Source organism: Lonchura striata, chromosome 20, assembly GCF_050655825.1.
Source record: "Lonchura striata isolate lonStrDom1 chromosome 20, ASM5065582v1, whole genome shotgun sequence".
Classification (NCBI taxonomy): Eukaryota; Metazoa; Chordata; class Aves; order Passeriformes; family Estrildidae; genus Lonchura; species Lonchura striata.
In genome coordinates, this window is record NC_140722.1 from 15,165,412 (window position 1) to 15,180,857 (window position 15,446).

General features: G+C 49.8%; 2 protein-coding genes across 2 annotated transcripts; one reads left to right on the forward strand and one right to left on the reverse strand.

Annotated features, from left to right (window-relative positions):
- Positions 1-749: 749 nt before the first annotated feature.
- On the reverse strand, positions 750-5,915 carry RNF114 (ring finger protein 114). The gene is made up of 6 exons (XM_021539212.3): positions 5,778-5,915; positions 4,946-5,096; positions 4,390-4,496; positions 3,803-3,917; positions 2,850-2,957; positions 750-2,676 (listed from the first exon to the last, which is right to left on the reverse strand). The coding sequence occupies exons 1-6, from the start codon at positions 5,894-5,896 to the stop codon at positions 2,611-2,613; spliced, it is 666 nt and encodes a 221-aa protein (XP_021394887.1). The 5' UTR covers positions 5,897-5,915; the 3' UTR covers positions 750-2,610.
- A 283-nt stretch (positions 5,916-6,198) lies between these two features.
- SPATA2 (spermatogenesis associated 2) lies at positions 6,199-14,108 on the forward strand. Its single transcript, XM_021539213.4, has 3 exons — positions 6,199-6,365; positions 8,649-9,087; positions 10,432-14,108. The coding sequence occupies exons 2-3, from the start codon at positions 8,770-8,772 to the stop codon at positions 11,683-11,685; spliced, it is 1,572 nt and encodes a 523-aa protein (XP_021394888.3). The 5' UTR covers positions 6,199-6,365; positions 8,649-8,769; the 3' UTR covers positions 11,686-14,108.
- The last annotated feature ends 1,338 nt before the right edge of the window (positions 14,109-15,446 follow it).

A 15,446-nucleotide genomic window follows, 5' to 3' on the forward strand; every position in this document is an offset into this window, starting at 1 on the left:
ATACTCCACTGTAATTTTTAGTATATATAAACCAAAGAAAAGCTTTAGCACTGCAAACACATCCCCCATTTGCTTTTCCATGACTTAACACAGCCCTGGTTGGTTAATCCTTTTGGAGGTGGGCCCACCAGTGAGTGTCCAGTACAGCTGGGCAAAGGCCTTGAAGAAAATTTGCTGTTCTCTTTTCTGTCAAGTGACACGAAGACCTGGAACACAGCACCTACACTTTGGCAAGATCTCATCCCGCAGCCTACGGAGACCACGGGGATTTAGCGCTGCAATTCCACATGAAGCAATGCCTGCACATTAGGAAATTAAGGCTGACAACAATTTATCAAAGCTATTAAGACCAGTCGTTGTCTGGAGACAAATTTGATGGAACAGCTCAGCTGCAAGCCCGGCTCCTCCCGTGGTGTCTCTAATTGTGCCAGACAAGGGGAATTTCCCAGGTCCAGCCGCCCGATTGCATTACCGCCCAGTGCTGCGGGATCGGCTGCTGACGAGGCGCGGGTGCTGCTCCCTGCCCAGGGACTCCTGCCTCTGGCAGCTGCTTTGCTGCACACCGAGGCTTTTCCCACCACCCACAGGAGACGAGCGCAGGCTGTGCACAGCACACAGGTGCCTCTCGCCCCTGCCCTTAAATCAAGCAGGCAGTCTCAGCCCGGCGTCCCCAGCGAGCGCAAACACTCTGGGTGCTCAAAGGAAACACCAGCACCATGAGGAAGAAATGACAAGAGCTGACACAAAGGTAGGATTTTATAAATTAAATGGCCTTTATTTGTAACTTGTCTCCAAAAGTCAAAAACATGACAAAGTAATTGCTTGGAAGCTTCTAATTGCTCCTTAAACATTTCATCAGAATCGCGTGGAAGTGCACTTAGAACAGAAGCAGGAACCTGCATTCCTGGCAGTGGGCATCACCAAACTGCGCCGTAAGCAGAGCCCAGAGATCCCTGCTCAGTCCCCACAGCCCTCGCCTCTCTGCAGGCCGAGCATTGCAATAACCACCCAAACACAGCACCTTCCCCACAGAGCCAGGAGGTTCCACGTCCCCAGCCCCACAGCACTGGGCAGTGCCCACAGGGGCTCGGGTCGAGGGTGTAACAGCCCCTGCCACGGGCAAGAAACACGAACCCCGAGGGCAGCAGAGGTGCCGAGGTCTGGCTGGACACAAGGGTGAATCAGGAGGTTTTAGCTGGAGAGAGTTTCATTATTTTCAGGGTAAGGCTATCCTGCCTTCTGCAGAGCATGATGGGAGGAGCTTACTGCTCAAATCACTTAATTAGCACTCAATTCTGGGGCGGTGCAGGCCCTCTGCTCCAATTACAACGCTCGCATTGGACATCTCAACACTCTGATTTACAGGTTCTGGTCAGGTGCCTTAGATCTCAGCAGCTCCACTGTGAACTTCACGAAAGCATCACATTAAAATTAAGGAATCTTCAGGCTAAGGGCTGGAACTGTTCTGCTTTCAGGGCTATATTTTACTTTTCCCTGAAAGCTACACCTGACTCCACACACACTGCCAGATGGCAAACAATCCAAGTGCAGCTTCAGCCACTTTAGGAACATTTAAATGAAGAACAGGAATTCAAAATACCTGATAAAATCTGTGATGCAGAAAGGAAGTGCTATGCCAGTGCTATGAATTACTCCTAAGTTTTCCCACCAGCTTGCCTTGAAAGATGGAAAACCCAAGAACACATATGAAAATTTTAGTTTAAATAGAAAGCCGAGGTATTGAAAAAAACCTTCTGAATTCCCCTATCAGCATAAGGCTTAAATTACTAGGAAACCAGTTTCAAACCTACCAATTTAATAATAAAGCCAGCAATTTTGATTAATATTTGCTAAGATAGTTTAAAAATTATTCATTTTAACTAAGACCAACACTGAAGATCATTTTCCAGGCTAGAAATTGTAGTAAGAGTATGGAGGAAAGTAATCATCATGCATAGAACTGAAGTATTTTGAACTAGTTTTTACACAGTGCAAAGATTTCCTAGGAAAGTTTGCAGTTTGAACACTCATACTGAAGATATGTTTTCCATACAGTTGAGAGGCTGCCTGTAAGGATTGAAACACTGGGAAACATTATGGAATCACATGTATCAGAGGTCACTTAAATGAAGCTGGTCTGACAGTTACAGTTAGCACCTGAAGTCTAACTAAAGGGGACAGAGCTACCAGTACACCTCACATACAATCACTTGAGATAGGTAAATGAGATTGGGAAGATATTTATTAACTAGTTCAGGCCATTCCATTTGGAATGTTTTTGATTCTAGACAGTGAAATAAACACAACTTCCAAAGAAACCTATAGGCATAGGTAAAGGTAAAAGCCTTGGTTCCCACGTGTTGATCTACATGAAACTGAGTCTAAGCAAGTAGAAAAATGGGGCTGACAGGGCTGAATGTCAGAGACCATGATACCAAAGGACTGAATGGCACAGAAATATCAAACCAGGATTTAAAACTGAGACAGGATTAAAGTCTTCTATACTTCTGGATGCCTGAGTTAATCTTGGGATGTGCAGGGAGAAGTGCAAGGATGCTGGGCATTTCCCCCTCGTGGAAGCTTGGGTTTGCAGGAAATCTTCTGGCTGGATCACTTATCCCGCAGAGAGCGCATCAAAACCTGCGCCATCATATCATCCTCATCAGCATCGTAGTCCTGCAAGAGGCAGAAAGGCTTTTGCTGCAGAGCCATGCTGCAGTGCCGTGGCAGCAGCAGGAGCTGCAGGCCCCTGAGCCCTGGGCACACCAGGGATGGCACAGGGATGTGCTGGGGTGGCACAGGGAGCTCCAGGAGCCCCGGCTGCGCTGCCAGGGGGAGCCAACACCTACCACAAAGGTGTCGTAGGAAAAGCGGTGCCGCCTCTGCAGGTGCTCCATGAAGTTAGCACTCCTGTAATTGGGGTCCCCCCACGGCATTGAGGCACAAATTGGGCAAACCTTCAAAGAAAAAGCCAGTTAGGTCCAGTGCTTCAGTGCTTAAACGCTGACAGCAGAAGGGAGGGACAGCCCTGGGGGAGTGGAGCTCAAGGTTTGTGCTGTCACTGCTCTCCATGCAAAGTGATGGCCACTGACTTGCTGGGACATTTACTGAAAAAGCCTCAGATAACCCTGAGTAATTCTAATTCATGTCTTAGATTCCTGAAATGGCATGGCTTACTCTTCTCCCATGTTCTGAAAATCAGAACTCATTAAAGCCTCCTGCTTTAGAAGATTTCAGCCTTTATTTCACCATGCAGGAAAGTTTCCTTGGTCTTCTCTACAAAGTTCACTTCTTGCCAAGAGAAAAAAGGAACTTTATTTTCCTGAATTATCTCGAATTCCAAAAAACTTCCCAGAAAAATGAAAGTTTCCAATTCAATTCCACGTTTTGCAATTCCTCTTACATAAAAGGAAGTATCACAGATAGAATGATACGCTATTTTTCACAAGCATTTCTCCTAGCAGTTAATAGTATCTTCTTGCTGAAAACAAGGGGGAAAACAAGGAGAAAATTAAATGTCTAGTATTTTTTTAAATTATATTTTACTGCTTTGCTGTGCCTAATTAACTTTGAATGTGTGCCATTTTTCAAGGATGAAAAGAGGATGTGGCCCAGCTGCAGTGCAGAAAGCCACTGAAAAGTGAGAGCAGAACCACACCAGGCTTAGAGGCATGACCAGCACAGCCACACTGACTGAACAGCAGAAATTACACCTACTTAATTCAAAAGTCTCTAACTTACTGTTTCAAAGGGCTTTAAGACCAGACTTAATTGCAATTCTTGCACCAAGACTTTTTATTACCACTTGTTTTGCATCCATGCTGTGCAAAGCTTTGCAGTGCTCAACCAGCCCTTCTTGATCAAAGTTCTTCTCGCTGCAGTACGGGCAGGGGAAGGTGAAGCGATTCGGGAAGCTCCTGGTTGGGGAGAAAAGGTTATTTACAAATACAGATTATTCAAGGCAGTAATTTATGTATGCAATTAATTTAGCAATCGGTTTGTAAACTCCTAACAGTATTTTAGGGAACTCGGTGTTTAGACTGAATTACAGTTTTTCTGCAAATGTTCTAAGTGCCATTTATCAGTTTTCTCCAATGCCAGGGCACCACTCACTAGTCACCAATTCCCACTTCCCTCCTCTGTGGGCGAGTACAATCAGGAGACCAAGGTATTTTAGAAACCAGCTGCACCTACAGAATGCCCTGTTCTTAGAGGTGTCCAAGCAGAAGCAGCAGAATTTACCTGGGCACAGCCAGCTGCAGGATCAAGGCTCAGTTTTTAACTCCATAAAAATCAGCACCCAAACTGAGCAAAGAGGTGAAGTCTGCTTTTACTTCCAAACTCTTTGTTGTGCCAGAGAAGGGCAGGATTGCAGAGCAGAGGCATTACCTGGTGCTGTGGAGGGGCTCTTTCGTCACAGCTTTCACGCCTTCCATGATGTAATTCTGGTACTTGGAGCAGGAGGCTGCGTGGCTGCGCATCTTGGACAGGTACATCTGTGCAGGCAACAACAACACAGCAGGTGAGCTCACAGTACCTCCTGAACAAAGCAGCAAACGTGTAAAGCCAGCAGCTTTCAGCACAAGAGGTAAAGCAGGAACTCCAAATACCTCAGCTGGCCAAGCAGAAAACGTTTGAGATTATAGATTAGTTAAGGTGTAACTCTGCTCTCTGTGGTATGTCACCATGCACCCCTGCTCACAGCAGCAACATCCCACTGTAACTTTATAATCAGAATCTTTCATTAGAAATTCATTTCCTGAAGAGGTAACAACAAAAAACTGTGGAAAGAATGTCAACATCTGTGTGCTGCCTATATCAAACAGCTTTAGCACATATCAGAACAAACACTTTGACCTGATTTTGCAGAAAGCTGAGGAGGAAGCAGTTCGTCTTCCCCTAGGGAGACACATCTCATGTACTGAATTTCCAAACGCTTTCATACTTTTTTATTGCAGCCGTTGCAAGTGGTTTCTGTAGTTTCAATTTGCTTTTCCAAGTCCAGAGCTCTGCTCCCAGGTGACAGGGTGCTGCGGCACACCCCACAGACTGGCTTTTTGGGCTTCAGACATTCCTGCAGGCACGGTGTGCAGAAGCTGAGGCGGGAGAAAAGGAGGAGGTGGTGAGACAGCCCTCTGGGCACCCGCAGTGCCTGCTGCCCTTGCACAGCTCTGCCCAAAGGCGTAGCAGGGGCTTGAGACTGATAAAGATGGGTAAGAAGGAGCTGCTGGCTCCTGGGCATGAGGGATCCCAGGCTGTCACACCCAGAATTGTTTACTGTTGGACAGTGGTCTGTGCCCTCAGCTTCTGGACAGAATCATGGAACGGTTTGGGTTGGAAGGGACCTTAAAGTACGCCCAGTGCCAGCCCTGCCATGTCAGGGACACCTCCCACTGCCCCAGCTGCTCCAAACCGCGTCCAGCCTGGCCTGGGGCACTGCCAGGGATCCAGGGCAGCCCCGGCTGTGCCAGGGAGGGATTTCACCCCCGCACCCCGCCTCAGCCTGCCCTGCGGCGGTGAGAGCCGCTGCCCTCGTCCCGTCAGGGAAGCGGAACAGAAGAACGCAGGCTTCCTTTCCCCCGCTTTTCTTTCGCTTTCTCCCTTCAAGGCTGCCCCTGGCCCCGCTGCCGGGGCACGGAGCCGCCCTCAGCACGGCGGGGCCCGAGCGGCGGCTCCTCCCGCATCCCCCGGTCCCGCATCCCCCGCGGCTCCTCCCGCATGCCCCGCTCCCGGTCCCGCATGCCCCGCTCCCGGTCCCGCTCCCCGGCGGCGCTCACACGTGTCCGCAGGGGACGCGCACCGGGCAGTCGAACACCTCGAGGCACACGGGGCAGGTGAGGCGGGACAGCGGGTCCGGCCGCCGCTCGGGGGCCCGCGACGGCCCGCCCGCCGCCATCTTCCGCGGGGGCGGCGCTGCGCACGCGCGGCCGGGCCCGGCGGCGGGCGGGGCGCGCCGGGCGGGCGGGGCCGCCGTGCCGGGCGGGGCCGCCGGGCCCGGGAGCCGCCGCCGGGCCCGGGAGCCGCCGCCGGGCGGGGCCCAGCCCGGCCGGTGCAGCCCCGCTCCGGCACGCCGTGGCCCCGCCGGCCGGTGGTGTCACGGCCCCGCCGCCGCTCCGCCGCCGCTCGTCCCCCCGCAGCCCGCGGGCCGGGCCCCGCCCCGTGACGTCACGCGGCGGAAGCGCTCCCGCCCCGCCGTTCAGTTCCGGGCCGCCGCCGCCGCGGCCCTGCCCGAGCCGTGAGCGCGGCGCGCTCCGTCCGCGGCACCGGCCGGGCCTCCGCGGCTCTGCCGGGCAGCGCCTCCGGACCGGGCACATCCCGGGCGCTTCCGCCGGAGCGGCGGCGGCTCCCGGCGGCGGAGCGGAGCGGTGAGGGACGGGGCAGGCCGCAGAGCGGGGGCTTGGCCGCGGCGGGCGGGCGGGCGGCGGGGCGGCCGGGGGCGGCGGGAGCTCCCGGTGCCGGTACCGCCGCGGAGGCCCGGCCGGTGCCCGGAGCTCCTCGGCCCGGTCTGCAACAAGTGTCCCGGCCCCGGCGGCGCGGGCTGCCCCCGCTGCCGCCGGTTGCGGCGCCGTGTCCCGCGGCGGCACCGGGAGCGCTGGGCGGAGGGCGCACCGCGGGACAAGCGGGCTTCGCCCCGTGTGCCCCCGCTGCCCCTCGGGTCTGTGGCACCGGCGGGGCAGCGGGGCCGGGGCCGCTGGCTCCCGGGAGGTGTGCCCCGGGCACGGTTAGGAACGGTCCTGCCTCAGCAGCTGCACCGCGCTCCGCTCGGCAGCCGCTGCTCGCGCAGCCCCGGCAGCCGCTGGCCTTCGGCGGAACACCTGCAGCAGAGCGTTCCTCCGTGCCTGCTGGCAGCCGGGAGCTGTGAAACCTATATTTATCCGTGCTGCTCGCATCGCGAGCTCTCCGCAGCCCGTAACCATGGATGTTGCTGCTGGGTGGGCTGCGGGCACCGCGAGAGGCCGGGCCGCCTGCGGCTCTGGGCTGGAGCAGCCCTGGCACAGCTGCCAGGCTGTGCCATGGCTCAGTGCTGTGCCCTGGCTTGGCTGCCAAGCTGTGCCCTGGCTCGGGTGTTGGACTGTGCCCTGACACATCTGCCAGGCTGTGCCATGGCACAGTGCTGCGCCCTGGCTTGGCTGCCAAGCTGTGCCCTGGCTCGGGTGCTGGGCACGGGGCGCAGTCAGGGCTGCCAGGGGCTCTGGGAGACGCAGGACCTCCCTGAAGGTCTCTCCCGTCACCGGGGCCCGCTGGCCCTGCCGTGTCTCACGTGTCGCCAGGCGCTCTGCTTGGTGGGTGTTGGCAGTGGGGATGGCAGGGCTGTCGTGCTGAATGCCGGCACAGGATCGCTCCGTGTCCTGGGGGTGTTGTGCTGGCGTGCTAGACAAAGATCTCTCTGCAATTCTCGCGTGCAGCTCTTCTTGCCAAGGAACAGGCTCTGCTGTCTTTGTCCGCAGACTTCATCCTGCACAACTTGCGGAGGAATGTGGGGAGGGAAGGCACTGCTCCTGGCCCTTATGCTCAGATGTTAATTTAGCACTCCACATTTCCTGTGATTCACAGCCTGTCTCTTGACAGGAGTGCGTGTGCCTTGGAGGAGAAGCAGAACTGCTACTTAACTTTCCCCACACGGGGCTGGCACTGAGCACAGCCTTTCGTGGAGGGATGTTAACTGCCAGGCTGTTGATTTTGTTGTTTGTTTGTTTCCCTGGCCTCTGGGTTGTTGGTGTTTTGTGTTTTGGCTCCTTTCCTTCAGTTGGTCTTGCTCTTAACAAGTATTTTCCTGCAACGCGAGTGTTGATCGGTGTTCCAGCAGCTGCAGTTGATACAGGGTGGAAAGTCTTTTCTGAAGTGCTGTTTGAGACTGACTACATCTGAAACAGTGCACTGACTTCTCCCAACTCCTCTCCCCTGGGGTCGAGAGCTGGTGCTGGTTTGTCTTTTCATGTAGTAAATAAAGCCTGTGGTCTGCTTTTTGATCACAGGTTCCTGAGGCATTGCAGATGGAGCCTTTTTTGGCCTGTTAATTACCCTGGTTCTGGTGAAGCAGCATTTGGGAAATTCTCTTGTCACCAGCTATTTCAGCTGTGTGAGCTCAGTGCACTGAAAATGCAGATCAGTATATCCGTAAAAACAGCTATCCCTGCAAACAAAAGCATACTGACAGAAGCACAGCAATGGTTTTACTCGGTTCCCATAACCAGCTGAAGGTGGCAGGTGTAGCTTTGTTGCCAAAAGATCCCAGTGGTGTTTGCAGCTGCCAGCTTTCAGCTGGGATTTGGGCTGTGGTTTGCAGCAGTCGGGAGTGGGTCTTCTGGAGGTGGCTGCGGAGCTGCCCCAGCTTGGAGGTACCAGCAGCAGGAATGTCAGTGAAAATGTTAGAAATCAAAGGGCAAAGTCAGTAAACCTGCTCAGCCTAGAGACAGTCCTGTGCCACAGGAGGCGAGGGGGAAAAGCAGATCCTTTCACAGAATGAGCAGAGTGGGCAGGGACCTGGAAAACGAGTGGGGAATGACATTGGGAAGCAGGATGGCGGCATTCCCGTGGATCCTGTGCCTTTTCAGAGTCCTGGGGAGGCTGTGAGGGAGCTGCAGCTCTGTGAGGGGCAGGAGATGTCTGGGCTCTGTGCACCTGGGATGACTTGTGTTTCTTTTCAGTCTTTATTCCAGGACAGTCGCCATTGCTGGAGATTCCTAATGCCAGCTACCCAACCCACTGCCAAATAACCATGAAAGAGAGGAGGTAGCTGCCCCCAGCGTGAGGGAAAATCTGATTTCAATGGATACAAAATACAAAGACGATTTATTTAGGAAGTATGTACAGTTCCACGAGTGCAAACTGAACGCCTCTGACAGCAAGCAGCGTCCTATTAACGATGAGTACTTGCGAGTGGCAGCAGCAGCCTTACTTTGCCTTCCCAAAATTGATCCCTTTTATAGATTCCGGTTGATAAAATTTTACGAGATGGCTGAAAACTCACTGAGATCTGTGAAATCCTCAAGTTTACATTGTCTCCATAATGCATTCAACATGCTTGAGACACTTGGAATTAATCTCTTTCTGTACCCCTGGAAAAAGGAATTCAAAAACATTAAGGTAAGACTTTTTATGTAGCCATAGTGAGAACATGATCTATTTTTCTTTCTGTGAAGGCATTTCATTCGTTCCTTTGAAGGCTTCTCTTTTTCCCATTTATAGCATTATATATAAATATAGATATACAGTTGGTAAACAGAAGCCATAGGAAAGTTCCTGTGTAAAATAAGTGAAGCTTGTGCTGATGAGAGTATCCCCAGAGCAGAAGTACAAGCACTTTCTGCAATGAGAATGTGTATAAAGTAGAAGAGCTTATTTAAGGTTGTTGTTCAGCCTCCCCTGCTGCACTGTTTTATTTCTGCTTGGAGAGGCTTTCACTGTGGTGGGTGGTCAAGCTGGATTTATTCAAGCTGACTCAGAGTTTGACTTGTCTTGCCACAGCTGTTACTGGACACAAGTATTAAACCCAGGGCATGTGTTCAAGTGGATGCTTTGCTGAGGTTCCCACAAGTTGTGTGATAACAGTGAAGGAACTTTTGCAAAAGAGTTGTTTCCAGAGTATCTTTGATCTGTTTGTCAGTGCTCAGTTCCTGATGTTTTGATTTTAAGGTGCTTTCAAATGCATCTACCTAAGGCAGGTTCCCAGAGGGAAAAGTGGGATGTCACTGCTGGGCTTGGGTGCTGCAGTCCCATTGGGAGCTCTCTGCAGTTGAGTTTTGTGTTTTATCTTTTGCCTGTGATGGGCAGACTGCTCCTGCCTGCACTCAGAACAGGCTGGACAGGGCTAAGCACATCCCTCAGGTGTGCCAGGTGCTGAGGGCATTTCAGCTTGCAGAATCTCATGTCTCTGCTTTTGGGGATCTTTTAGTGGAAGTTTTTCAATCAATATTAAGTTAAATAAAACTGACAGTTGAAACTGTGTAGTAACTACACAAAGAAGAGTGCACCTCAAGCATATTTAAGGCTGAATTAGAGTTTGGCACTCTGCAGTAATTCTGATTTCCTGTTAGCTGCAGCTTGTCCCTGCATGGGGTGGTTCCCAAATCCTGACCTTTTTGCCTTTCATGGCAGGCTTTCTGTAAATTCAGAAATTCATGTCCGGTATGCATTAAAGTTAATATAAGTGCAGAGCAGAATGATTTAAATCACCAGGGAGGACATTATGCTAATCAGGATTTTAAATTGAATGAAAGCTCTCCTACTTTGAATTTCCCTCATGTGGAATTTCCATCTGCTGAGCAGGAGGGATGCAGAAATGGAGCTCATCTTGCCAAGGCAGTTGCATGTGTTCAGAGTCGTTATTGTTGTATTTAATTATACGGTCTCTGTCACTGAATTATCCGAACATCCAGTCCACCGCTGAATTTGTAACCCAGTTTTCCTTTTATTCCCCCCGGCCCTCAGACCTACACTGGACCCTTTGTTTATTATGTCAAGTCTGCTCTAGCGGAAGATGACGTGAGGCAGATTCTGAGCTACATGGGCTACGTCCAAGAACTGGGAACGACGTTTAAGCTCAAAGAGCAGGTCGACGCCATTCAAGTGAAAATGATTTCATTCGAGCTCTTCCTGGCCAAAGTGGAGTGCGAGCAGCTTCTGGAGATCCACCTGCAGGTGAAGGACAAGGGTTATTCCGAGGTGGACGTGGTCAAAGAGCGCAAGAGCAGCAGCGAGGACGTGCGGGGCTGCGCGGAGGCCATGAGGCGGCGCCTGGAGTGCAAGGAGGCGCTGAGCACGTCCATGGCGCGCATGGTGCTGCAGAAGTCGGCCAGCGAGCGCGCCTCCAAGGACTACTACAAGCCAAAGGTGAGCAAGCCTTCCAAGTCAGTGGATGCGTATGACAGTTACTGGGAGAGTAAGAAACCGCCTCTGATGAGCTCGCTGAGCCTCAGGAAGGAGCCGATTTTGGTCGATGCAGAAGATGACATCAAAGATGAAATCATCCGTCCGTCGCCCTCTCTGCTGACCATGTCCAGCTCCCCACACGGCTGTTCGGATGAATACTTGCCGACTTCCTCTCATCACAATGGCATGCTAAGAACAAATGTCCCTTACGGCTCCTATTTTTCTGCTCAAGAGGACTTAGATTTATATACTGAGCCTGATTCTAGAAGCGTGTTAAATTTTAAAAGACAAGACGCTATTAAGCCTGACGTATGGCTGTTAAAAAGTGATGCCAACCCTGTTTACCACAAACGCACCCACCTAGCCAAAGAGACAGCTTCCTCCAAGTGCCAGAACTGTGGCATACCTTGTGGCGCTTCTGTTTGCCAGAAGTGTGACGGCCTGTTCGGCTCGAGGCAGGAGTACCCAGCAGTGAAACAGAGCTCCTACTCCATCAAAGCCCTCCCGAGCGACGGCTTGTCTCCCGCCTCGGCTCTGAGGGAGAAATCCCAGTACACATCACAGACTCAGGGCCAAGACAGGGCCGCTCAGTTCGGCTCCAAGGCCAAGCCTCCGGGCACCTCGCGCTGCGGCTTCTGCAACCGCTCGGGAGCCGCCAACACGTGCACGTTCTGCTCCAAGGTCTCGTGCGACTCCTGCCTCAACGCCTACTACTACGACCCGTGCTGCAGGAAGAGCGACCTGCACAGGTTCCTGCCCAACAACCAGCTGAACTACAAATCGTCCCAGCTGTCCCACGTGGTTTACAGATAGGCTGCACGAGTCTGGTCGGGAAGGGAAGGGGGAGAGGAAAGGGCTATCCTAACTAATGTTCTGACTCCACACTGACCTCTTGCCAAAATCACATGTCCACATATTTGGAACCGTGGTTCAGTGATCAGGTGCCAGTTCTTGATTTTTGTGGCTTCACAGATGCTGCAGATCCATTAGATTTCATGCTGCTATAATTTAGGTAACTCCTAGATGAGCGTTGCTTTTTAACTTACATGGGGGAGAAGAGCACATTTTTCCTTAAAACTTGGCAGCTGTTGTATTTTTAAAAAGTGACATCATACCTTCCTATTCTATCATATCTTGCCCAAATAAAACCAAGCGGTATTTGAAAATAAAATCAGAGAATTAAGATTCTCATTTTCTATGAGTGATGGAACCACTGCCAGTTTTTGATAAAGTATGACTTCAAAATGTGCAGGAAATACGAGAATGGCTAATTTTGCAAACAAGGACTATTTTTTGATGTGTGTCTGCATTTCTTGACCTCCAAAATGCAAACACCGTAACCTCTCTTCCTTTTGTCTTTGTTTCCTCCTTCTCCCCTTCTTTCCTGGTTGTTTATTTCAAGCTTATATAGCCTGAATCTGGACGATGTGTGCTTTATTTTCCGGTGTTGCCAATATCATCCTGCTGGGTTTCACTGTACGGTATTCTAAAGAGGTGATCCTGTACCTGTGTCGCTCAGATGATGCCTGGAGTGTTGTCCTCTCAGATGAGTGTCCATTTTCTTTCTGTTGCACATGGTTTAAGTACTGTTCTTCGTACTGTAAATAGGTGATTTGGAAACAGTTTATTTTTAATAAATATTTAATATGTTGAGTTCTTAAAAGTGGTAGAATCATTATAACTATGAAGTCTCTCTGGGTTTTTTGTTCAGGTGACTTTTTGTTTTTCCTTGTACTGTATTTCATAGCTTATTATAGCCACTGTGGCAGAATGATGTTCTTGGCTCTGATCAGTTCTTGGGTTTTAATCTGATGTTTTTTTTCCCTCTGATAAGGCTGGCACTCATCTGAGTGGAGTCTTGTCTAAGAATTGCAGGATTTGCTCTCAGTGCACGCTTTTTCTTTGTGGTTATGGAAACTGTAAGTATCAATGTTCTGCTTGCTCCCAAATTCACTGCCAGTCTGTCTGTAATGTAGTCCAGCAAGTAAAGCACTGGCCTGGTTAAAAATCAGAGCTCATTTGTGACTCCTGTTCAAGTGAACCCATCAGTTATGGATGTGAATCAGACAATGACCTTTGTCTCCTGCTATAGCACTTGGGAACCCTGGCTGAGAGCCAGGACTCCCTTGTGTTGGGCTCTGTACAGTTTGACCCCCGAACACCACCAGGTTATGAATAGGTTTTAGTTTTTTATTAAAAGAAAACCCCTAAGAATCCTAACTCCTTTATTCCAACTATAGCTAGTTAGCACAAAGTATCAGGCAACCTAATCTGATGTGCAGAATTAAATGTGATTAAAATATCTGTAAAGAACTCTAGCTGAGATGTAAACTGTAGTCCAATTTGCACTGAAATGATTCACTTTGGGGTTTTTAATCACTGTTAGAGTCTAGACTTCTCAACTTCAATGTCCATCACTCCCTGTGTCACAGGAACATGCATGAATGATTGTTTGTCTTACATTTTTTGGGGTGGGGGGGCTTCAGGTAGGTAGAGGGGAAATTACATAGGCTAGTGTTATAAAATAGCTAAAAAAATTTTAGCCATAACTGCGTGTCAGAAGCATTATGGAAATAAGATGAAACCTGGGTCTTAAAGAGGGCTGAGAAAAATAAGTTACGTCCAGTTTGCACTAAGAAACAAAGTGAACAGAGTGTGTTTAACAATCAGGGAAATTCTGAATCAAGGGACTGCAACTGAGCATAATGTCGAGGGCAAGTACTGCCTTGCTGACCCTGAAGGTTGGGGTGAATATTAAGTGAATGATTTTAAGGTTTTCAATCTTGTATGTTTTTTATAAATATATATATATATATAAATATGACACAAATGTAGATACATTATGTATATAGTGAAGAATTTAAAAACAATTTTACTATTAAAATGCAGTCTAAGGTGGTTTTAATTTTGGTGGTTATTTGGGTTTTGTTCACCTTCTGCAGTTTCATGCCTGTTTGGCTGCTCTACAGTGTATCTTCTAGTTCACCAGTTCAATTTCCATATGGCTCCTCACACTACAGTGAATAATTAAAACTGTGATGCCACGTAATTTTTATGGTGACCAGGGCAGGGGCTATACCTGCTCTGAAAAAGAGAAGTCCTCTGTATATATGTCATGGAATCCTGTAGTACAAACCTGTGTTGAATTGAAGTGATACCATGCTCTATTTTTGTGTATCTTACTGTATGAGGTTGCTGTGATTGATACAGTAAAATATATGCGAATTTAAAATGCAGGTGTTTTGCATCTGATTCGTTTAAATTAATTTATGTTTTGAAGGAATTTAAAAATAAAGAGGCCTTTAAGAAAAGGCTTCACTCTTTTCTTAAAGTGGCGTGTGCATGTAGCCGTCTGTTCCCCGCTGCGTTCGCATGCCGTGAGCCGCGGCTGCCGGGTCCGTCCCGGGGCCGGGCCGGGCGTGCTGCCTGCAGAGCTGCTGAGACAAATCTGCTCCAGCATGACTCAGAGTTCCTGGAGCACGGGAGCCGCTCTGGCAGCAGCCTGCAGCAGGCTCAGCTGGGGTGGCAGCAGGTTCTGGGGCCGTGTGGAGCTCCCTCCATGGAAGCCAGCCCTGGCTCTCCGTGGCGCTTGCCCAACGAGCTTCCCGAGCGAAGCTGCATCTCCCGGAAGATGTGTGATACTGCTGAGGTACATTTTGGCACTTGGATTAGGCCTTCTGCTCCTTTTGCATCCTGCTAGCTCTGGAGCAGGATAACTCCTCAAGTTCCAAACTAGATCATTCTTTTTGTTTGTTCCTTGTGTTGAAAAGCGTGTCAGGTGAATGCCAAAGTGCCTGTCCTAAGAGTGTTTTATGGTCTGTGGTGCTTGCTGGAATTACCAGGGAGGATTATAAAAATCAGGCTCCAGGTAACTAAAATATTCTTGCAGGAAATCTTGCCTCACACCGTGATGTTTCTTGAGCTGACATGCTTGTGGTGCATATAAAGCAAGCCTGTAAGCTGTCCTGCTGCCTGGAATCTCTGATTACAGACCTCTAAGCTTGTTTGCTGCGTCTTTGGCTTTCAACAGAAGCTTAAAGGTTCCATACATGGTTAAGTAATTTAGACTTGATGATTTGAACTGACAGCTCCTTAAAGTTATTTTCTGGAAGATGACTGTAGGTTACGAGCATTTAGTGCACATTGCTAACTATGCTCTAGAATGTTTTTAAGGGAAGAGTATTTGTTTCCAGTATTTGTTTAGAAAGAGGAGCTAATCTGAGCATGGTGATAATTGATACACTGCCAGAGAGACTGGGAGAAAAGCAGGAGGTGACTCTTGGTGTACCTGGTTTGGCTCTGAAATCAGAGTGAATTGGGCCTTTTAGCATGATCATTCCCATGGTATGTCAGCAGCAGCTGGACTGGGCTGCAAGTGTCCCTGTTATTTCTAAAAGGTGTTCTATGATTTCTTCTGAAAATTGTGGAATGTGGCTGTGTTTGTCCAAGATTGTAAGTACTTTTCTTTTTTACCGTTGATCATGTTCCCCTGGGAAACGTTTTCTCTAACTGGTCTTACCAGTCTGAAAATGTAGGGCAGGGGATCAGTAACTGAGTAGGTTTGTGGTTTTGTA

Bases quoted from the DNA above. Each gene is read 5' to 3' on its own strand.
- SPATA2 (XM_021539213.4), top strand. From the start codon at position 8,770: ATGGATACAAAATACAAAGACGATTTATTTAGGAAGTATGTACAGTTC. The intron at 9,088-10,431 runs GTAAGACTTTTT...CCCGGCCCTCAG, and splicing joins AGGAATTCAAAAACATTAAG to ACCTACACTGGACCCTTTGT.
- RNF114 (XM_021539212.3), bottom strand. From the start codon at position 5,896: ATGGCGGCGGGCGGGCCGTCGCGGGCCCCCGAGCGGCGGCCGGACCCG. The intron at 3,918-4,389 runs GTAATGCCTCTG...CTCCCCAACCAG, and splicing joins GAGCCCCTCCACAGCACCAG to GAGCTTCCCGAATCGCTTCA. The intron at 2,958-3,802 runs GTAATAAAAAGT...TTTTCTTTGAAG, and splicing joins GCATGGATGCAAAACAAGTG to GTTTGCCCAATTTGTGCCTC.